We start from the raw sequence: 24,426 nt of genomic DNA on the forward strand, positions 1-24,426 counted from the left end.
TGGGTAATTTGAGTCCATAAATTCCTTGTTAATATATTTTTTAGGGTTCCGTACCCAAAGGGTAAAACGGGACCCTGTTACTAAGACTTCGCTGTCCGTCCGTCCGTCTGTTACCAGGCTGTATCTCACGAACCGTGATAGCTAGACAATTGACATTTTCACAGATGATGTATTTCTGTTGCCGCTATAACAACAAATACTAAAAACAGAATAAAATAAAGATTTAAATGGGGCTCCCATACAAAAAACGTGATTTTTGACCAAAGTTAAGCAACGTCGGGAGTGGTCAGTACTTGGATGGGTGACCGTTTTTTTTTTGCTTTTTTTTTGTTTTTTTTTTGCATTTATTTATTTATTTATTTTAAACTTTATTGCACATACAAAAAGTACAACAGGCGGACTTAATGCCGATATAGGCATTCTCTACCAGTCAACCATAGGGCGAAACAGAAAAGCACTATGGAACGGAACCCTTCGTGCGCGAGTCGGACTCGCACTTGCCCGGTTTTTTTTAATAATCATGAACAATAGTACCGACAATAAACGAAGCCGTATTACAAAGCTAGGTACTTATGATTTAGTAAGACTACACGCTCAAGAAAAAGGGGTTGTTAGTGGCGTAGTATTTTAATCCCATTATTTTATTAAGAAGCGCAACCAAGACTCTTGAATCCCGTAAAAAATGTTTTACTTAACTTTTGTTCAACGCTCACCAGTTAAATGAGCCCTTTGAAATACGATATTACGTTTGAAAAGGCTGAACGGGGGGAACGAAGGCCTTTTTTTACGCTTAAGGCTGCGATTTATTTTACTGTTTCACGGTCCGCACCGATTCCCCCTTTCCTCGTTAATCATTTTCAGTTATCAGTTGTATCACATTTATTCAAACCATAGTCTGGTACTGTCACTAAATTCATTAAATAAATTCCAAAACGTAAATCCGAATATTATGCAACGTTATTTAAAATACGGGCAAATTGCATTAAATTAATATTATGAATATTGAACAGTCCTCATTAAATAGTAGCGCTTATATTACATTATCCTGGCTTTTTGTATATTCGTTAAATTATAGATGGTTATCTTCAATTAAGATATTTAGCTATTTTCTAAACTTAAAGCTACTATTTAAAATATTCTGCCTTATAATAAAATTTAATGTATAAAATAATAACTTACCAGGTTTCCACAACTCTGGTTCAAATATCTACAATCCTTTAGTCGCGCACTGTATTCGTGAAGGTTGGCATCGCGAGCTACACAAATACAGGGTGTCCCACCGAGCGCGTCGCGTAGGCAACGGGCCGCTACTGCCGCGCCGCCGAGCCTCCGAACCTCCGAGCCACCCCGCCCGCTTCCTGCCAACGCTGTTGTTCCCAACACTTACTAAACACATCGCTTTAGGAAAACCAGAATAAAGCGTGACCACGATATCCATAACGGCTAAGCGTGGTTGGAGGTCATAATTATAACAGAACGCGTAAGTGCTTACTCAGAGACAGGAATGAAGGCCCTACCGTGACGCAAAGCTAGGCGAACTGTGCCGACCTAGGGGAATCTCCTAGCTAGCTGCATATTTACAACCCACTCTATTTCACCCTGAGACGACGTCCGTGAATCACCGCACAAAAGAAAAAAAAAACATCTGAAATCTGTCGCACCAACCTGGTTACTGCGACTTAATAGGTATTACCAGTCGTGATTAGCTGCGCATATTACGTTGTATGCTGACAAGTAGGTACATTCACCACCATAGTTATGTTATGTCCAACTTTTCAACTCAAAATAGGAAATGGCTCCAAAATATTATTTATAAATATTCTAAATTGTAAAAGAAACAATAAAGCCACAAATCGAAGAAATCTTTTTACATGTATAATTTCCGCTCATGGAGAATATAATTTCATTTTCCAACCTAACAAAAAATAACCCACGTAAGAAACTTACCTACATTTTTTGCCAGCAGCAGTTTGAGGCACGGGATGATAGAGTGTGAGCTTGATCTTTTAGATAGGTAGTTACTTCTGTAGAACTCTATTTGCAGTATGGGTACACTTATCAAGTTCTAAAACCTAGAACACCACCAAATGTACTTTAGATACATATTTGTAACGTTCCACAGGAAAAGATACCTTATGGCGGCTGGCGCTTACGTCGCATAGCACCGCAATATTATATTGGAGCGGCGTTAATAATACCGTAAGCGCCAACCGCCATAAGGTACCTTTACTCGTGGACCGTCACATTTATTATGCTCTGTATATTCATAAATTTTAGTTCATAAGTATAAAAACTGAACTGTAGCAGCAAAAGATCCATACAAGTAAGTCTAACAAACGTGTAAGAACTGAACAATTTATGCACCCTACAAGGTTTAAATCAGCCGTTTTCCACTTCCCGTAAAGTCTTTTGGCATCTGTGGGCTAAACCGGCCGATAAAGTCTATTCGTCTGTAAACTGGAATAGGGGATGTTATTCTTATCGCTAACAGATTCTTATTGCAAGGTGTGACTAGCCGTATGCCTATTGCCTAGTATAAGCCTCATTTTTCATTACAAAACACGGGAAATAAAAAGAAATTACCAATTTAGTACTGATGTCCTCTTCAGAGGCATATTTCATTCATAATTCCATCTAATATTCTAACGATTGAAACTTGATGCACGTAATTCTATGGTTTATTACTTATCACATGCATTTTTTTTTAAATTAATCCTTATTTTAACTTAGAAATAAACAAACTAAAAAAATACCAAAGTAAAATAATGTTTAAAAATTCGCGCGCCGAGAGTATTCGAACGTTCCCTTTTTATTAAAGTCTACTCAAACGGACTACTCGGAATACACAGCTAATGTCTATGTGTGCGTAAATATCAATGAAAATAACTCTGTCTACCTCTAAACTGTGTGAGAGAAAGGGACGTGATATTTGATCTGAAGTAAGCGAAAGTGAACCTTAAAATTTAGGACATATGGTTTAGTAAAACAACCTGAAACCTAAGACCTTTCTTCTTGAATCAAACCTTGTTACCTGTCCGAGGCAACGACCTCTTCTGCAGTTCTGGTATCCTGGTACTTTTGGAATGATGTTTATCTTTATAAGTCGCTGTTATGTCGCCATTAGTATTTTCTGGGTAATGTCGCCAATATGTCGCTATTAAGTCGCCAATATGTCGCTGTTATGTCGCCATTAGGATATTCAGGGAAATGTCGCCAATATGTCGCTATTATGTCGCCAATATGTCGCTATTAAGTCGCCAATATGTCGCTGTTATGTCGCCATTAGTATTTTCTGGTTAATGTCGCCAATATGTCGCTGTTATGTCGCCATTAGGATATTCAAGGAAATGTCGCCAATATGTCGCTATTAAGTCGCCAATATGTCGCTGTTATGTCGCCATTAGGATATTCAAGGAAATGTCGCCAATATGTCGCTATTAAGTCGCCAATATGTCGCTGTTATGTCGCCATTAGTATTTTCTGGTTAATGTCGCCAATATGTCGCTATTAAGTCGCCAATATGTCGCTGTTATGTCGCCATTAGGATATTCAGGGAAATGTCGCCAATATGTCGCTATTAAGTCGCCAATATGTCGCTGTTATGTCGCCATTAGTATTTTCTGGTTAATGTCGCCAATATGTCGCTATTAAGTCGCTAATATGTCGCTGTTATGTCGCCATTAGGATATTCAAGGAAATGTCGCCAATATGTCGCTATTAAGTCGCCAATATGTCGCTGTTATGTCGCCATTAGTATTTTCTGGTTAATGTCGCCAATATGTCGCTATTAAGTCGCTAATATGTCGCTGTTATGTCGCCATTTGATCTTTCTAGGTAATGTCGCCAATATGTCGCTATTATGTCGCCATTAGGATATTCAGGGTAATGTCGCCAATATGTCGCTATTATGTCGCCAATATGTCGCCATTAGGTCTTTCTAGGTAGTGTCGCCAGTATGTCGCCTATATGTCGCCAATATGTCGCTATTATGTCGCCAATATGTCGCTATTATGTCGCCATTATGTCGCTATTATGTCGCCATTATGTCGCTATTATGTCGCCAATATGTCGCCGTTAAGTCGCCAATGTGTCGCCATTAAGTCGCCAATATGTCGCCAATATGTCGCCGTTATGTCGCCATAGTAAAAGGTATAAAAGGCCGGTGCGGAGCGTTGGGGGGATTCATTCATTCTTCGACCGGACTAGCAGTGACTCTGGTTTTCGTGTAACGTAGTACTGGTAAGTGGAGTATCTCCGCTACTTTTTCTATGTGTTTGTTTTTACTTGGAATTATCCTGGTAAATTTAAACTTAGAATTTGTGTCTGTGCTTGGTTTTGCGGGGATTTTTGATCGTCGTAACGCTAAGTTTGGACTGTTGTGGAGATTCTTTACTGCCATGTGTGGGGTTTTAATTATTGTGAAGTTTTAATTATTGTGAAGTTTTCTTTACACTGTATGTTTTGAGTGCCGTCAAGCTATGCAGGGACAGTGTCGTTGTGTGGCTGGGGCTCAGAAATGTGTCTGTGTTTGGATTTGCGGGAAGAAATTCTCGTAATTTTAAATATGGATGACAGTGTTTAAGGAAATTTCATTTTTCTGTTGAGATAGTTTAATTTTGTGATAACTTAGTTATTTTAGTGTTTTTTCTATGGGGTGTTTTTGCTATTTTAAAGCCAGATCATTGTTTGGACTGACAGTTTGTCCTGCTAATCATTCACTCCGCCTAACGGTGCCAAAGAATTGGATGGTTGGGAGTCTTTTGCTCCAAGTTTGAGAGGACTTGGCATCTCTTTTATATCAACATAAGAGATGAGATATCTCACTAGTCTCAAGGTCCAACTGCTTAGATGGATGTAGGGACGTCACGTGTGCGTCATTGGGAGTAATCCCTGCCTACTGAAGTCGACAGTAATTGAGACTAGGTCTCCTATTAAATATATTTATATATTTCGGTATTCTTGGTCATGCTAGTGCTGGTTGCGGGGAGAGGCTTCTGTCGTGACTGATATTACGCTTGGTCTTTGTTGCGGCAGGGTTTCCCTTGTGATTAGTGCGGGTGTGTGCTAGGGTACTGATCCATTTATATACATGGAATAGGGCCGACTTACTTCCTACCACCATGCCTGCGGGCGTAGGAGGGGGAGTCAAATACACGAGCCTATAGGTTGCAATTCTCAGAATCGCTCGCTGAACTTTACAGCTTCTCGTAGGGACTACACTTGCGTATAATCCAAAGTACCAGGTCAATGGTAAGAATGAACTGTGCTTTGGTTATACTAGATTAGGGACAGAGGGTAGGAATAGGGTAGAATCACACACTTTTGTTGTCTATTAACGTCCTTTTTAGTTAGGCTACATAAATTATATATGGTTGATATATATTTCTATCAGAAGGTTTAAAATTATGGTATTTTTATCCTAAAATATGTGTGTTTAAAAGGTAAAGAACTGAGCTGTCTAAATCTTCCTAATTTTAAATTTATACGGGGAAAATTTAATATTTTATTTCTATTTTTATTTCTGGTTGTCTGGTGTAGGAACGAGGTACTGAGTGGTTCAATCAGGTTTTTATGGTATTTTATAATCAATACTTAAATATCAAGCAGGGATTAGGAGTACAGGCTGGTCTGAGATGGAAGGATCGAAGATTAGTTCTGTTTTAGGGACCCCTTTGGCAAGACAAGAGTAGTTCATTGGGAAAGTTGAGTGAAATAATGCTCTTCTTGATATTTCAGTTTCATTAAATATAATCATTAGTAGATAAACTCGGTGCTTCGTTTATACATCTAGAGAACTAGGAATTCTGTCTAGATTATCAGCTCTGGGGAATGGGATTAAGGGATTAGCATCCCTAGCTTTTTGAATATAAAAAAATAAGTAATCATGATGACGATGGATACTTTGGCACTTCTTTTCATAGTCATCTAGGTGCGCTTAGGTTACGAAGTGCTGGTCATAGCCCTTCTGGCTAAACTGGTAGGGTAGGTGTTCCGATTGATCTTGTAATCGGACTAAGAGTTCCCAGACCTGCATCGGGCATACGAAGTAGCACGTGTGAGTAAATCACACATCGTTTAGAAGTTGATAGTTAACTGTAATTATTCTTGAAATTCTAGGGTGTAAATGAGCTTATCTCAGGAGTGCTACTTCTATGTTATCCCGGGATCTTAATAGGCGTAGCAGGATTTTACCAACAACAATTTTTTTTATATTTATGTCATCATATATGCTGCAATACTTAAATACATTATAGTAATTCTACAACTTCATTTACATTACGCTAATAAATTTTATTGAATTATTCCATTTCTATAACTCGACTTTCTTTAAATTATTTCTTATTTTCATAATAAATTTATTACCATAAATTTCTGTTCATAAAATCTAGGTAAATATAAATAAAATCAGAGTCCAAAATTTAGTTGATACTCATTAAAGAATTTGAGGTTACCACGGTTCGCTTCGAGGGGTCCTAACTACTAGCTAGACGATCACATGGCCATATTTTAGGGATAAATCCACAGGGGGTGTTTATGTTACGGTTAGGTAAGTAAGTAATTAAGTAAGAAGGTGGGGTTAGTGACAAAGGGGAACACTAATAACCGGTATACTTAAGCGCGCCTTCCGCCTACGCATAGTTTGTTTCATATTTGAGCTATACTGGTTCTCCCGGGCTCGCTGAACAATGGGAACATATAACCTCATGCGGGATTACCGTCCTTGAGGGCAACTCGGGCCCGCGCCCCGCTGAAGCCATTTAAACCGGCTAAATAATCACCCTCTTGGTTGTAGGGGTTTGTAGGCATTTCAATTTCAAGGGGGACTAATCAGAATATCAAGACTGAGGTGTCGTCGAAAAGTTTCGAACCTTTTGTAATTTTCCACATGTGAAAATTCTCATATTTTTGATGGGGAACGAGATTTTAAATTTTTGAACATATCACAGAACACCGCCTCTAGAAACCTAATATTGGCCATTTTGTTCCCGACGCAAATCACCAAACTGTGAGGTGCGGGAGGGGTGCTCACGGCGTTGCGATTGGTCGTTTTAAACATGGCGCGCTGATACGTGTAAGCGTAGGGATGGGACATGTTCATTACAGCTAGTGGGTACTGCTACTAGTGATACCGAAATTTATTGTGGTAAAATTGTTACCAATTTAGTATACTTAGAGTAAACTTACTTAATAATTATATTGAATAATTTAATATTTCATTAAGTAATTTAACAATGTACCTGAAAATTTTACTTAACATATTAGGGCATTTCTGTTTAAAGTACCCAGAACTTGAATTTTAAAGTTTAGAAATTTTATATTATTTCCACTCAGAATCGTAATCTCTTTCGATACGAGAAAAAAAGTGTCGCCAAAATATCATAAATTTTTTTTGTCCCTTTTATTAAGGTCATAGAAGATTGTATTGAAAACATATTCAAATGGACCAATAACATATGCCTATTACAAATCAACTCCGAGTTCTCTCGCACTTCTTTGAAGTTCATCACCAGGTCCATCTCGTGACATGAGACCTAACTGCTCACCTAGAGGATTCTAAAAAACCCATACAACATATGTCTATCACAAACCAACACCGAGTTCCCTCACACTTCTTTGAAGTTCATCATCAGGTCAATCTCGTGACATGAGACCTAACTGCTCACCTAGAGGATTCTAAAAAACCCATACAACATATGTCTATTACAAACCAACACCGAGTTCCCTCGCACTTCTTTGAAGTTCATCATCAGGTCAATCTCGTGACGTGAGACCTAACTGCTCACCTAGAGGATTCTAAAAAACCCATACAACATATGTCTATTACAAACCAACACCGAGTTCCCTCGCACGTCTTTCATCATTACATCAGGTCCATCTTATAACATGCGGCTCCGCTGGCCTAGAGGATTCTAAAAACATATTACCTACATATTATGTCTAAAATGGTACAATACGGCATGACGAAGCACGAAGTTTGCGCAACTGACGAAACCATCATCGTCACATCACTAGTCGAAAGGGAAAGGGATAGCACATTGCATTTTCAAGTTGACGAAAAGGGACGGACTACTGCGCCTCTGCTTAGTGACCAGTATAAAATGAACCCCGCGGACAAGAAACATTATTCAATGAAATAATGAATTTTACTTTCCAGTGGGATGTTATTCCATCTGTTTTGTAAGTAGAAGTCTTAGATGACTTGCCACACCATTTTATGCTGCAATATCCCATGATTTCCCAATGAATTCTATAGTTTACGACTTATTTTCTGAGACTCGTGCACACTGCTAACAGGTCGTAATCTTGGGCGCAACTGATCGGAGTGGCGCGCGAGCAATCTTATATTTGACCTATACACCATACGTGCGGTGACCGCGAGTCGTCCTATAAGCTCGGTCTATAGGGGTTGGTCTGTGGAACATATACTGGAATCAGTTATGTAACGCTGCCATACATGACCCAAAAATTTTTTATTAAGCTATGAGCTTCATCACATCTGATATTTGAGTAATTCTAAGCATTTCTAGCCTGGGGCGGGGGGGAGGGTGGGGTACAAAGACGGCCGCCACCCGTCATCTTTAAAAAAAATCTATTCTGATCCTGGTGGGTACTTGGGCAAGTTTGGTATCATTTTCGTATAAACCAAAGACGTAGAATTCATTGCTGATATTTGTTTTTTTCAGTTTCATAGTAATTTTACAAGAAAAACGTAAAAAGGTGAAAAATTTGGTTGGAGATTTTTGCTACGCGGAGCCGAAACTACAAAAGATAGAAAGTTGAAATTTGCACACTAGATTACATTTATAAAGTGTACAAGAGATAAGAAGCGATTTTGGGAAATTCAACCCCTAAGGGGGTTAAAAAGGGGATGAAAGTTTGTATGGGGTTCAAGTTTTATTTTAAGCTAGGAATTTGAAACTTCGTAAAACGATATATTATAAACATACAAGAAAACTAATTTCAGCGTTTTTGAAAATTCATCCCCTAAGGTGGTGAAAAAGGGGTTGAAAGTTTGTATGGATATCAAAAAATTTTTCGAACGCGGGACTTGAATCTTTGTATTTGGGGATATTATTAAAAGACAGGAAAAGTAATTTCAGCGTTTTGTAAAATTCATCCCCTAACAGGGTTAAAAAGAGGTTGAAAGTTTGAATCCATTACAAATCCGAGTAGACACACATTTCTTATTGCCTCCCAGGCTTGAAATGCTTAGAATTACTCAAGGAACATATATGATTAAGCTCATAGCTTAATAAATTTTTTTTGGGTCAACTTTATAACTGCCTCCGCTAATAACCTTCCTTTATTTCTTGTATTTTTTCCCGGTAATTTCTGTAATCTTTTCCAACTTTTTAAAGGTTTTCGCAACTTACACATCTATCTATAGATTCTATTACAGCTGCAGCTCCAATACATCCAAAAGTACAATAACTCTACGACTACCAACTATTTAAAAGGAGAAAAATATAACTGCAACTATTTTGAGAGTAAGTATTTGAAAAATAAAAAAATACAAGATTACAAATTGAGAATCAATTGTTTTGCTTTTTATCATCATCATCATCATCTCAGCCATAAGACGTCCACTGCTGAACATAGGCCTCCCCCTTTTTTGGGGGGTGAATGCCATAATCGCCATGCTTGGCAGGCGGGATAGCGATCGCAGTCGAGTACACCGAATTTGAGGGACGCTGCTGCCCGTCCACCGGTGGTCTTGGACGTGGTTTAAGGACATACCCGGGTCCTGGACATACTCGTAGTTTAAGGACATACCCGGGTCCTTGCTTTGCTTTTTATATCGTTTTATTATTAACTAAACTAGTAAGCTGGGGAGCCGGGTTTAGGTACCTGGGTTCCTCACTATAAAGAAGTTTACAATTTTTATAGTTCGTTTTTTTTAGTATTAGAAAGAACTTGCAAGAAGGTAAGCGATCTTGACAGGTCTTTTAATTGAAAAACGCTTTTTAAAAATCAAAAACTATTACTTATGAAAGCAGAAGAATATAAATGATCGTATTAGATTCATAATTGTTACATATTTGCCGTAACTTATTTTTAAAATGTGTTTTTCAAATAAAAGACACATCAAGATTGTTTACCTTATTTCTAATGCTAAAAAAAACGAACTATAGTTAGTTTGTATCAGTCATATAAAAAATATTATGTGAAGTATTCTTTCTTATTACCTAATAATTCTAGCGCGCTCAGTGTCCCTACGTTGAGAGGCACGTACGATATAAAACTTCCCTTCACTTGGAGACTTTATTGAATTTGAAATAAAAAAGCTGGCACGCGATAACAAGGCTTTCTTCTCTAAGTGGATTTCTTCAACTTTTGCAATATACAAGGACCATATATTTAGAATTAACAATTGTTTTTTATTAAGTTCTTAAGAAAATATCCGTACCGTACTTTTTACTTCGATAGCATACTAATCAAACAAAATGTGGTATTTTACAATAAAACTTTGAGATTTTTTTATAATATTTTATTTAATCCCATTCATTAAATATATTTTTAATAATAAAATTTAAATATACTTTTAATAATATTGCACGGTTTAAAGTTGATTTCTTTTCCACAACCAATCACGATATGAAAAAAAACTGGTCCAACTGTTAAGGAATAGATATTTTAAAAGTAGGTTCATAATACCCATCGAGCCCGATGGTACTTATTTGAGACAAATGAATTTCAGTCACTTCCAACACACCGAAATCGAAATTGCCGAACTTATCAAGTATGTCAGCACCGTCAAATGTGATCCTTTTATTTTTTTTAACTCGAATGTCCTGAGAATTCTGGGATGATTTACTCCTATACTTAATGTTCAAGAGCGTTACATGCAATTTGACGCTGTCTCGGCCAAATTCGTTTTTATTCATTAAACCTGCAAAGAATTGAATGTTAGAGAAGGAAATAAAGATTCCAAAGTCGAAAACGATATTTATCTTAAAGCACTAACCCTTCCGCCGCCACGTGAACGAAGTAATAGTGTCATCAACGCAAAGCTATAAAGTGCACGTAAATAAACTCGACAACCCGCGTAGGTATAACATATCAAGTCGTGGCGTGTGGGGCACGAAATGTACTGACTTTATATCAAGTCAATGGCGGCGAAAAGGTTAAGTAATTCCAAACCGGGATATTATTCACTTCGGGTCTATTTATATTTATTTTTAACTGGGAATGTATATTGTCGTAGTTATTAAGAAACAATTATTTGTAAAATAAACAATTAAGCATGTATTGTGTAACGGGATGAATGTTTAGTGATTGCATTTGTAGAAATTTCAGATAATAAATATATACATACATACAAACATGAACGCTGTAAACAACTATTTTTTTGGGCATTCGTGTAGAAAGGACCGTAAATACAATAGACATTCATGGATATACGTAAATTACCAGTTTAATGGACACATTACCATTCCTGCTGTAAAAATCGACAATTTTATCAGCTAACTGCTGTAGGATACCGGGCGTTGACTCATGCTCTTCAACTTTAGCATAAAGAACTCTCATGTTTCCGGAATCGGTACCCATGTTGGACAAGCCCCTAATTCGAATTTTTAGAGGCAAATGATCTTGAAGCAGTGGGCTGAAATAATATGAAAATTCTTATGAAATCTAAATAAAATGCCATCCTCGGACCAGTGAATCTGGGGGCGTAATAGCCAGCTAATAACCGAAGACAGAGGGCCTATCGCGAACCACTGCATTCGACATGATTGCATTCGACGTGTTGCCTCTGTGTCGCACTTGTAAATTCGTACGTAAGTGTGACAGTAACACATCGAACGTGGTTCGCGGTAGACCCTCAGATGCCAATAGAAACTTAAATAATAATTTATGGAAAACATCACGTGATTTTTTGTTCACAACTGTGTCATGATACATTTTATCTTTATGCTTATAGTGGGGTAGTGTTGCCGGATAATACACACATCATCAAATATAATTTAAATAATGCTATTACAAAAAACTAACATTATAACTTTCTCCTTGGCCTCTGTAAGCAAGTTGGAAGCAAAAATCTTTTCCTGATTATCCGTCAAACACGTTACTCCTACGGTTAGATGGATTTTGCTGGGCTTAATAAAGATAGATTCATGTAACCCACGGTTTTGACAATCACGAAGGACAGCTTCCTGAAACAGATAATTGAAAAGCACATATTGAACATGCCTAAAGTACCTATATAGGTTAAGACGATCATACATCATACCCCATACGAACAGTCAGCATTAGTAGAAGCGAATGAGACTACGCTTGGACTACGCGTCAAAAGTATGAATTATTATCTAATGGCTTTTTGACCCGTCGTATGCGGCCTGCCCTATTTGATGATTGAAAAAGTGACCGTGACATTTCAAACAATAGATTTAAATTCACACGCACGTATCCGTGTCTAAGCATAGGTACGACGGGTTTAGTTTTACCTACAGATATTATTGACAGGAACTATTCCTAACAAAGATCAGAACGTCCCGCATGGCGCGCTGTTCAAAATCCCATACAAAAATAGACATAACGCAAACGCGAGCGCTCATCGCGATATTGAATGAAATTTACACTAGGGGCCTTGTATCTGCATGTGCTGTCAGAGGTTGGCAGGCTTTTGTTTGTCGCAATGTTTTTTATCCGCTCCGCGTTGTCCATAGTCGTTTTTACAAAGACATATGTAACTTCGTATAAGATGAATAAAGTCTAAGGAAAAAACATGCCTCGGAAATCAAGAAAAAGTCATTCTCGGCTAGATGGCTTGACATCTGTGAATGAACATGGATCAAAATTATATAAAAATAATAAAATCATTTATCCATATATATGTCGCAGTAAGATAGATATAGCCGTTATATAGTTATAACCCTAGGGATATAATTATATGACGTAACATAGTTATACGAAAGCGATTAATTACTATCTTACTAGGTATATAACTATAATACGGCTTTAGTTTAGTGATATAGTTATATTACTGGATTAAGTTTAGTGAAATAATTGTAAGTAGGAGTGCAGTGGTGCGGTGGAGGTATAGTTATATCCCTAGGGATATAGTTATATGCCGTATAGTACGTAACTACGTATTATAATCATATTCCTAGTAAGATAATAATTGTAGGTATTAGGAGTGCGGCAGTGTGGCAGAGGTTTAGTTATATCCCTAGGGATATAGTTGTATGCCGTATTATAATCATATTCCTAGTAAGATAACTATTATATATATTTTCATGCTGCTATTTTTAAGGGTTTATGAGGCATTGCGATCGATTCACGAAAGCTGGCGCGAGATTTGACAGAAATTCAATGAAAATAGCTGTCACTCAGTAGAAATCTCGCGCCAGCTTTCATGAATCGACCTGTACTTTTACGTAATATTGCTAAAAAGTATTATACGGCATATAACTATATCCCTAGGGATATAACTATACCTCCGCCGCACCGCTGCACTCCTACCTACAATTATTTCACTAAACTTAATCCAGTAATATAACTATATCACTAAACTTAATCCAGTAATATAACTATATCACTAAACTAAAGCCGTATTATAGTTATATACCTAGTAAGATAGTAATGAATCGCTTTCGTATAACTATGTTACGTCATATAATTATATCCCTAGGGTTATAACTATATAACGGCTATATCTATCTTACTGCGACATATATACATTTTTTTGATAGTTTTATACGTTTTCATTTTGAGTTTTAGTCGTGTGTTAATAGATGGCAGTAAATTTACTGTGACTACAAAATTTAACAATGACAGGACCTCTTTAAACTATCTATTGTTTTTGGTTTTTAAAATGTATGAATTGTTTAAATTCATTAGTTCCCTCCTTTTTTTAAATCCCTTGACAAGTGCCTACCTGAAATCGTGTAAAGTTGTCCATGATGTCCGGCTTATTCATAGGTATTGAAATGAAATGCGTAGGCCTCTGTTTCATTCGCGAGGACACAACTATCATGTTTATTTGCCGTCTTGCGGCTTTCACATTCTAAAAAACAAAACATATTGCGTGAGATACTTATTATAAAACAACGGCAGTACTTTTAATCAATAAAATTATTAGAAGCTTGGATTTAATTTAAAATCAGCAACAACGGCTTCATTTCACAGATAGTTCACTACCAACTAATTGTAAGCTAAGCGGCCGTTAAATGTGTTTAGTTTAGCTAAAGCCTGATTCTGATTTCACAATTTGTAACGGTTATTAACTGGTTTTGATACGACCTCGACGATCGTCTATAGTTGTGATTGGCGCGCATCTCACGCACAACTTTCACTTCATTTCGCAGTCAGCTACGACGAGCGATATTCACGATCGTATCAGAACCAGTACAAAACAACAAATGTTAAATCCGAATCGACCTGCTAAACTAATTATTTTTTTTGAACTTATACCAGGTATCATCATAATCAGTAAAATCTTACTGCAGCAGTGGGTCCCAGTATAGTGATATCTCCATCTTGACCATGACCAGGTATCATCAGTTCCGTCTTGGTGTCTTGCTCAATTTTGTCTTTCGTGTGTTGTTGACTTCCTATTACTAACCCAAAATATTTCCTAAAACCGAAGTTTTAAATTGAGGTTGGAATAATAAAAATTGAGTATTAGAAATAGTTGTTCAGGCGTAATATGTATACCTATTTCGTCGCCCGTGTACAAAGGCAGTGGTTATAAAAATTAATTCAAATAAAAAATATTATATATATTAGAAATTTTCTAAGGTAATTTGCATTTGCAAATAATATAAGGGATTGAAGAACCGTGATCATGATAGTCTGCAAGTGCTGGAATTGGGGTCCCTTTGTTTCCCATAAAGTTTTTAGTCATAATGTATTGTTTGTCATATTAGGGATCATCCATTAATTACGTCACACGAATTTCTAGGTTTTTTGACCCCTCCCCCCTCCTTGTCACACTTGGTCACATTTTGCAAACCCTTCCCCACCTGGTGTGACATCACACTTTAGGCAATTTTGTTTTCAACGAAATCGGCAATACTAACTCGGCATTATTTTTATAATAAAAAAATATTTTTGGTAAAAGAAATATTAGTAATTTTATAACACAAAACCAATTAGGAACGAAAATTGCCTACATCCAAAATCTCATTATTTAAATGTACAGCGAATAAAGATGAAGAAGATGAAGTTAAAATGACGTCACAATGTTTGTGACTCCCCCCTCCCCCATGTCACAACATTTTTCTTGACCCCCTCCTACCCCCTAAACGTGTGACGTAATTAATGGATGACCCCTTATCGTTAGGTCATAAAACTGAAACCGTTAATATTTCAGGATTTTTTAAGGTTATTCTGTAGAAGGGTTAGGTTAGGTTTGTGTTATGCCAATCCTGAAAAGTTACGCGTTTTATTATTATAATTATGACTAACGAAAATTCGGACAAACAATACATTATGACTTATAACAATTTGGGAAACAATAGAGACCCGCTGTAATTGTATCTAATGTTGAATAAGAAAAATCGAGGAACGGGGCGTGAAGGTCCTTAAATTAAAAGTCTCATAACTAAAGTACTGTTGTTTATATTTCATTGGCATTTTATTACTGTGGAAATTTCGGAACCCCTTAAATGGAGATAAAAATAATTGTTTACTTGGAAACATGAAAGCTTGTACTGTATCGAGAATCACCAAGTTCCTTTACTTCTATATTTTCATCGGAATAAATGTTCTCGTAATCGCCTTCCATTTCTGAAACGATTTAAGGAAAGGTGTTATTATTTAAATTTTAAATAATAACACCTTTCCTTAAATTTAAATTTTAAATAAATACTTAGATAACAGAAATCTTAAGGACCACTTGCGCCATCCAGGCTTAGCCATAACTCGGGTTAAGCGGTTAAACCCGGAGTTGCCTGTAGCTACTCAATTTTACCCAGTTTTAACGGTCAACTCCGAGTTAGTGGCTAACCCTGGATGGTGCAAGTTACTCTAAGGCCCACTTGCACTATCCCACTAACCCGGGGTTAAGTGGTTAATAACGGTCTAACCAGTGTCAGCTAGTGTCAAATTGTAATGGTAACCATGGTAACTCCAGGTTTAACCGGTTAACTCCGGGTTAGTGGGAAGGTGCAAGTGGCCCTTATTTAAATAAATGTCCTAATATCATCACTCCCTAGTACAGTGTGTACCTACGCCTCCTGCTAATATTGAATCCCGAGCAAATGAAAAATTCCAAAAGTGAATCACAAGCGTAGCGACTGGTTCAAAAAGTGAAATCTCATTAATCGTCGCGTGAGTTTCCGGTCACAACAGATGAACAAATTTTGCTGCTTACCATACCAGTGAGTGAAAGTATAATTAATGACCCCATACCTCATTGCAAATCGCTAGATCTCTGATCGGGCGAACCACTATAGTTTATTCAAATCAAAAAGGAAAGATTCTCACCTACTTACGTTAAATATTAAGACAGTCTTACCCTTTTCTCTCAATGACGAAATAAAAGTTGGTTGTGCAACTTGTATCCTTGAGCAATCGCCAATTCGAAATGAGATTCTTGAAACAATCAATTATAATAACAACAATATAGTAATAACATCACCTACCCGATTCAATTACAGTGCATTAACTAAGAAAGGCAAAACAACTTATCTTATCACAATGTATTCGATATTATTTTCACGAATAGGAAAAGGAGGTCAGTATTTGATGATGCAAATATCTAGCCAAATGGGAATGCTGCTGCGGTTTTATTACAGTATCTGCTTATATCATAAAAAGTTTACTCTCGATGAGTGTCCTACCGAAATGAATCTTTTTCCGGTTATTTTGTTTACACACAATTTCCACGCACCACGCACATGCGCAATACGGTCTCGGATCTACTTTTAAGACGCAGAAAACAGATAACCTACAATCGTCCGTCCATACTACGATTTAATGTCATGTCATGCATAGAGCACAAAGTCGGGGTCATTATCGGGGTACGGGTACAATTATTATTCGAAATTTTATACGCGTGGCCTACCTGTGACAAAAGAAATAGCGCGAGACCTACTCTCATTATATAACACATTGACTTTTATGTAACGTATCATTTTTTTATTTTTGGGGTAAAAACTGCCAGCTCAGTGCTGTGTTGCCAGTGTGAAATGGTAACTATAGCCAGCGTTTTAAGATCGCTGCAGACTTTTCTCGGTCTGACTTCTATAAATATTCGAGCTATTTCAACGGTACTTACAATAGTTAATATGCTATAGAGAGGGTTTTATTGTACCTATTGGATCCTATTAACAAGAATGAAACTGCACGAGGACATGTGCCTGGCGAGGAGTTTGCCACCAGAGAAAATTTGGTCTTCAACATAAAGACATGATGTCAGGATCGTCAGCATTGAGGTAACGACTGAAGAAGAACAAGAAAAACAGAATTATTTACAAAATCGTTTATTTCATTTATTACATTAAATTATGGTACAGATATAACAAAAGTGGGCTGATAATACCCGTCAGGTCCGAGAGCATGTCGTTGTGATAAATGTATTTCACTCAACTCCATTACACCAAATTCGTAATCACCGAATTTCCTAAGTATCTCCGACCCATCGAAGGATTCTCTTTTCCTTGAAGAACCGAGGTCTTGAGAGGATCCATTTCTGTACTTCGAATTGAGCAATGTTACGTGTAGTTTTACATTAACTGGATCCCAGTCTTCTTTCTTCATTAAACCTAGACAAGAATTAGAGATCATAGTTGGTTTCTGCTGTCAATACCAATTTGCAAGCAAGCAAAATAATGTAAATAGGACCACGAGCGCAGCGAGTAATTCCAATTTAGAATCTTGAGCGTAGCGAGGTGTTGCCATCGAGGCACAGGGGGCCAATGACTACCTATGGTCTCGTGGGCGTACAACTTTGCACCTCAGCAAGTAATACAATATTTAAAGGTATAAAAAAACAAAGTTAAAGAAAATTTTTCTATAATCAGTAATCACCGTTATTTAGAGTCTGTGCGGAAAGAGAAGAGTCGTGGAATATTATCCTCATTAGCACGAGCGTTTTTACAATGCGCATTAAAAAGCGGCTGAATGACACAAATGAATACCCGTGTATTTATTCGCACAATCGCGGTAGCCCTTTTTTATCGTTGTTCGATTTTCGACTTCGAGCGATGGCCGTTAAATCGAATTTAGCGTACAGAACTATCGACGATTGCTTTTAACGCGATACTTTAACCCTTTATAAGGCCCGTTGACAGGGACGTGCTATCGCAGAATTTGTTGCAGCTATCAGAAGCCTACATTTCAAAAATCTATTTTAAAAGCAAGTTGAATATTCAATTAATGCAAACGATTTTGAGCCCTATTATTAAAACAGTATGGTTGAATTTCTGATTGAGCGTATGTGGTCGATATATCGCCTCTGCCTTATAAAGGGTTAAACTACTTTTTCGTCACACTCGCTGAGTAAATGTGGAATTGCACGCAGGTTTAGCGGGAGTTATAGGAAAAGCGTTCTCCCTAGGGAGTTATGAAGTTTCTAGTGCCATAATTAACAGTTTTTTGTCTTTATACTTAATTTTTGTATCGCAAGTGTGATGAAAAACACAATGTACTATAAACTCTCGTGCGATGAGGCCTAAGGGAACCAATAGGTACATTTTATGATCCATTTCTTTCCGCACAGACTCTAAGATGCGCCACATTAAAAAGTTACTTATTAATTTAGTTTTTATGATACGTAACAAACTAAATTTTTCGCGCAGCAAACTACACCCACTTGAATGCAGTGTCGAGGTGAAATTTAATTTGGTATGTACTTAATATATAGATGGTCAAGCAAATCATGTCAGTAGAAAACAGCGGCAAATTTAAAAAAATGTAGGCGCGAAGGGTTATCGTCCCATAGAAAATTTGAATTTGGTGCCTTTTTCTACTGACATCATTTGCTTGACCAGCTTTAACCCTTTGACCGCCGTTGTCCGGTATAGAAGACAACGATAGAACGATACGCTGGCGCCGTCGTCTTGTATACAAGACACAAATTCAACCACTGAGTTAATGTGAAAATAATAACAATTGCAATTTCATTTACACTCGTGTTCATATTTAAAGTCTTTGTTTTTTCATTTATTTGCTTTTTAAGCCGCTATATAAATCCCTTCTTTTATAATAAGGCATTTAAAAAAATTGCTCCAATTTTCAACATTTTTCATGTTCCTCGTCGCCGTTGTCTTGTATAAAAGACAGCTAGGGATGGGAATGTTAACTCGATATGGGAATTTTTAAAGTAAATATAAAGTCAGAAATATGTTTTTATCTAAGTATTTGAACACTTGTTAATCGCCAATTTTTTTCAACGAATAGTAGGTAACTACTTACTAGAATACGTAGAACGAGAGTCAGATAGGCATAACTATATTTAAAGTTCAGGTAGCTTCTTTAGCTCTATAAAGTAGAGTCAGACAAGTAAATTTGCCATTGTAGATTGTGGACTATTTAATTGCAGAAGAGATAAATAAAAAAAATAATTGATGTTATTTTATAGCTTAGTGGGAAGGGATACACCGCAGCGACCGCTTCGCACAAGTGTGGTACAGGGACATACCTGTTTATCAGACTTTACTTTTATTGTTATAACATTGAAGTTAATGTGTAATTTTTTTATAACAAGTCGTTGAACGTTTTTTTGATAAGAGTTTACCTATAGATTAATGTAAACCAAACTGAAATTATAATGATAGATTCTAATTCCGGAATAATATCTTCACTCATAAAAAATTCAACCCACGTGTAATTTTCACTAAAACAGTTCCGGTATATTGACTTTATCGACACATGATGCGCAGCTTTAACGTTACGCCAATAAAGTTTACGTACCGACAAGCGCTTACGCCGTTGACCTAGAGACTATTATTAATTGATCCGCGCGGAAACAGTCCTTGTCGGTCTGCACTGCGGGCAGTCCATGGGCGCCGTTGTCTTGTATAAAAGACTTCTCGTACAGCCTAGTGCGGCGATATCACGTCTTGAATCGACATTGTTTAGTGGTTGTTTTTTATGTTAAATCCCTATATTTTAAACATTTTCGGGTGTAAAACATATGTTTAATTTTGGCAATTTGGAATGAAATTAAAACAGGATAAGAACAAAGCTAAATTAAAAAGATTTTTATTAAATATTGTAAATATCGATATCACTATTTGCAATCCCTAAACTTTTTATTAGTTGTTTACTTAAAATTTGCTCTGGCGTGTGAGTGAGCGTCTTTGCGGACTAGGTCCGGCGGCCAAAAGGTTAAGGCCGAGCCACACCGGCTTGCGTGTGCGTGACATGCGCGTGTGCGTACGCTAAAATGTTGGAGCCGCACACGCACACGTCACGCAAGCGGTGTGCGGCCTCTCGTAAGGATCTGTATACTACAACGCCGCACGCGCACGTGCACGTCACGCACACGCAGCCGGTGTGCACAGGCCATTAATATATATTGGTCAATCGCCAGTTTACAGTACACCTATAAAATTGTAACATTATAATTTATAAAACCTGCCTCCTTTATATTTACCTTCCCGACTGAAGTAAGCTACCACTTCATTAGCTAGTTGTTGGAGGACACCAGACGTAGACTCGAATTCTTCAACATTAGCGTAGAGAACATTTATCTCTTTAGGGTCATCATTCATATAGGACAAACCCTTTACTCTGATTTTTAAAGGCAAGTGTCCTTGGAGAAGAGGCCTGAAAGATAGGTGTATTCATTTAGGTTGTAACCCATTTATAAATCCATATTATTATTACAAGTGCAAAAGTTACTCTATTTGTTTTTTGCAGTTTTAATGACCTTTAGTTTTGTAATGAAATTAAATGAAAAACTTTATTTCAGGCAACCAGTAGCCCATAGATAATTACCCTAAAAACTAGCATACATATTACAAACAATAAAGAGTTTGTGCGGAAAGAGAGGAGTCGTATAATGTATGGGGCCCAATACGTTCCACGACTCTCCTCTTTCCGAACAGTCTCTATTTTAAAACCAGAAACTACAAAACACATGATGGCGATGTATTACGCAACCCCGCAGTGACAGCGTAATAACATGATATTATAACAAATAAAGTACTGTACGCAAAATTTGGATATTACCAAATGTGGATGGTGTTTAGCAAAAATGAGTCATCCCACATGCATTTTGCAATGAAATGTCAACTTTAAGCGTCAATTTTTTGAGTTGACATCTTGATCTTGAAAAATTAATGTGGGTTGACACATTATTGCTTATCAGCATCCATGTATAAAAAGCCTAAAATGAAACTAACATTATAACTTTCTCCTTGGCGTCTGTAAGAAGTTTAGAAGCAAAAGTCCTCTCCTCACTATCCATCAAGCACATAACTCCCATTGTTAAATGTACTTTGTTAGGCTGGATAAAGATGGACTCCTCTACCCCGCGGCTTGGGCACTCGCGGAGAACAAGTTCCTGAAAATAATAGTTATGTGGTTTAATAAAAAAAAACAACCCTTTATTTATTAATCCTTTGACCATTGAAGACGTCATTTGACGCGCACGGTAACAGCCCAGCCACTCTTATAAATAAAAAAAACTATTAATAATGTGCCTATAAAACTGAAGCCAATTTTTGGGTCTTCATTCCTCAACAATCTCATTCACCTGGCTATACATATTCGCATATTCCCAGGACATTCTGCTAAACAGTTTTGGTTGTAGATGGAACTTGGCACGGGTTACACAGTCACCAAAAAATGAGATGCTAATAAACCATTTTGCGAATATGTCCATACATATTCGCAAATTCCCAGGAGATTCTGCTTTATGGCTGGCCAGGGGAATGAGATTTTTCAGGATAAATCCCTTTTAAATTGTTTTCATGTTGATAACACACGTAAAAAAAACGAGATCTAACTAAAGATACCTATTTATATTGATGAATTAGCAGAATTACCTTAAATTGTATGAATCTATTCACAATATCCGGCTTATTCATAGGTATTGATATGAAATGAGTGGGCTTCTGTTTCATTCGGGATGACAACACTATCATATTAATTCGCCGTCTGGCAGTCTTCACACTCTGAAACAAATATTATCTTCTACTTAGAAGTTCACTATAAAATAATTACAAAAGTATAAAACATAATTGTTTGTCTGTTATTTTTATTCTATTATTACCTAAATCACATAATTTATAGTGAACAGCTGTCATTGCTGTCATTAAATTAGGATTGTGTATGTAAGTAAACATATATATACAAATTAGTATAAATAATAAATCCTAATTATGGTCAGAGAAAAAAAGAACTTTGAACATACCTAGAACTGTCCAAATGTAATATGACAGAAAAGAGGCAAGTATTCATTTAATTTACAAAAATGCGAGATCTAATTTGTAAAATAAATATATACATACAAACATGAACACTGAAAACAATACACTCTTTTTTTTAGGGTGTTCATCTAAAAAAAGGAAAACACATACATAATAAATATATATGTAAATATGTAAATTATATGCCCCTTCTGAATGTTCTCAACTTAGTTAGTTTTAAAACCTTACAGTAGCACTAGGTCCAAGAATAGTGATGTCTCCATCTTTGCCTTGCCTTGGTATTTTGATTTCTGTTTTAGTCTCATGTTCAATTCTGCTTTTTGTATATCCTTTCCTCCCAATTATTGAACCAAGGTAATGTCTGTGAATAAGATACAATGAAAAATTAAATATACCTACCCATTGGTTACATAAGTATCACTTTCATAACGGTACAGTGAGTTTAAAATTTCAATTTAGTTGGCTATTTTGTGTCAAAGTTTTGCTGACCCCTGACCTAGGCCAATCTAATCACATTGTCAATTTTAGTTTATTTGGCCGAGGACCGCAAAAACTGGCATATATTGCAACAAGAGCTATGCCCTTAAATTTTGATGTTAATGAATGAGTTTAGATTGGCCTTGATCAGCAGTTGGCAACAGGCGGCCCACCAAACCTCTCACTTGTGGCCTGCGAGCCTACCTGGCTATATTGTATGTAATATTGAAGAACAATGTCTGATAAAGTCATAAATATTAACAAAGTGCGGTCCGTGTCAACTTTGTTAACTACTATGTGGCCCTTGGCTGTTAAAAAGTTGTCGACCGCTGCCCTAATCTAACACTAATCTTAATACTCACTTAGAAACATGGAAACTTGTACTATATCTAGAGTCATCCAGCTCCACTACTTCCATATTATCATCTTCATCATTCTCCTCACTGTCCTTGTAAATAGTATCTGAAATAAAAAAAGGCAATTATTTATCAATTTATTTATTCCATGTTTGTAACTTATGTTTATTTAATGTGTTTGCTGACAGGGGATGGGGTTCTTGTAGGCTTAAAAATGCTTAACTCAAGCTGCCATAGTGTGCTGTGCAAACAACAAGTACTATACCTACTGTTTTGTCACAGACAGTAAAGTAGGAAGGCTTTGATACAAATATACTGCAAATTTTCCTAAATTAATAAAAACAAAAGCATCACACACAAGTCAAAAAAAAATTTGAAAAAACAGAAACTAAATTTGGAACTACAATACCACAAGCCAGCTATTTATTTACGCCTAGGTTTGAGAATGTAACTTAGTTCCTTGCTATAATAATACACTTGGTATAATACCGTAAGTTTTATTACCGTTTTCATATAAATCATGTTCTTGAAAAGTACTTGTATCAACAAATGTGTCAGTGTTCCTGTAACACCTTCCGTCTATCCACACCAGCTCCGGTTTTAGAACATTGTAAGACATTATATTTATTTCATGAATAGTGAATTGTTGTTTTATTGTACTTTTTTGTGCGCACTTGCGCAGAAATAAACACTTTCAGGCTTTATAAATTTTCAATTTAATTCATGTATTGACGGGTGTTGTAATTGATTCTGTCAAATCTGTCAAATTGACATAGTATTTGCGTTCAGAAATTAAAATTGTAAGTAAATCCTTAAGGCTAGGGTAATCGTACAATCGGTACAATCGTACACCAAAAAAAAACCGGAAGCCGCGAACGCGACTGTGGAGCGGGCTTTAGAGCCTGCGCGCACTGCGATTTAAATTTTTGCAACACGATTTTAAAATCGCGCTGTAATACATATTTTCTTGTCGTCTGTGCGCTTACCGACATATAATCACATACGTTGCATTTCTGCGACAAAATTATCGCGCGACAAAAATCGTAGTGCGCTCTTGGCCTTAGGTTATTAAATACCGTAACATACTACCGCACCTCACCGTGAATTTGGTGCGGTAGTATGTTGTAGCTATTAGAACGGAAAAGCGCATGCAAAGCAAATGCAAAGGCATGCGATATGCGATCACCATTCGTCCAAAATGCCATTACACACTACACACCGCACCAAGGTCGCGGTACAGTGCGATAGTGTGTTATGGCTATAATAGC

The 24,426-nt window shown here is 36.8% G+C and overlaps 2 protein-coding genes across 2 annotated transcripts; both read right to left on the reverse strand.

Moving 5' to 3' along the window:
• Nucleotides 1–10,489: 10,489 nt before the first annotated feature.
• LOC134663809 (activating signal cointegrator 1 complex subunit 1-like) lies at nucleotides 10,490–16,548 on the reverse strand. Its single transcript, XM_063520317.1, has 7 exons — nucleotides 16,463–16,548; nucleotides 15,636–15,732; nucleotides 14,446–14,578; nucleotides 13,880–14,008; nucleotides 11,995–12,155; nucleotides 11,433–11,605; nucleotides 10,490–10,891 (listed from the first exon to the last, which is right to left on the reverse strand). The coding sequence occupies exons 2-7, from the start codon at nucleotides 15,728–15,730 to the stop codon at nucleotides 10,620–10,622; spliced, it is 963 nt and encodes a 320-aa protein (XP_063376387.1). The 5' UTR covers nucleotides 15,731–15,732; nucleotides 16,463–16,548; the 3' UTR covers nucleotides 10,490–10,619.
• An 865-nt stretch (nucleotides 16,549–17,413) lies between these two features.
• Nucleotides 17,414–23,877, reverse strand: LOC134663816 (activating signal cointegrator 1 complex subunit 1-like). Its single transcript, XM_063520326.1, has 7 exons — nucleotides 23,663–23,877; nucleotides 23,165–23,264; nucleotides 22,554–22,686; nucleotides 21,942–22,070; nucleotides 21,297–21,457; nucleotides 20,546–20,718; nucleotides 17,414–17,711 (listed from the first exon to the last, which is right to left on the reverse strand). The coding sequence occupies exons 1-7, from the start codon at nucleotides 23,775–23,777 to the stop codon at nucleotides 17,452–17,454; spliced, it is 1,071 nt and encodes a 356-aa protein (XP_063376396.1). The 5' UTR covers nucleotides 23,778–23,877; the 3' UTR covers nucleotides 17,414–17,451.
• Nucleotides 23,878–24,426: the final 549 nt, after the last annotated feature.

Source organism: Cydia fagiglandana, chromosome 4, assembly GCF_963556715.1.
Source record: "Cydia fagiglandana chromosome 4, ilCydFagi1.1, whole genome shotgun sequence".
In the NCBI taxonomy this organism is placed as follows: Eukaryota; Metazoa; Arthropoda; class Insecta; order Lepidoptera; family Tortricidae; genus Cydia; species Cydia fagiglandana.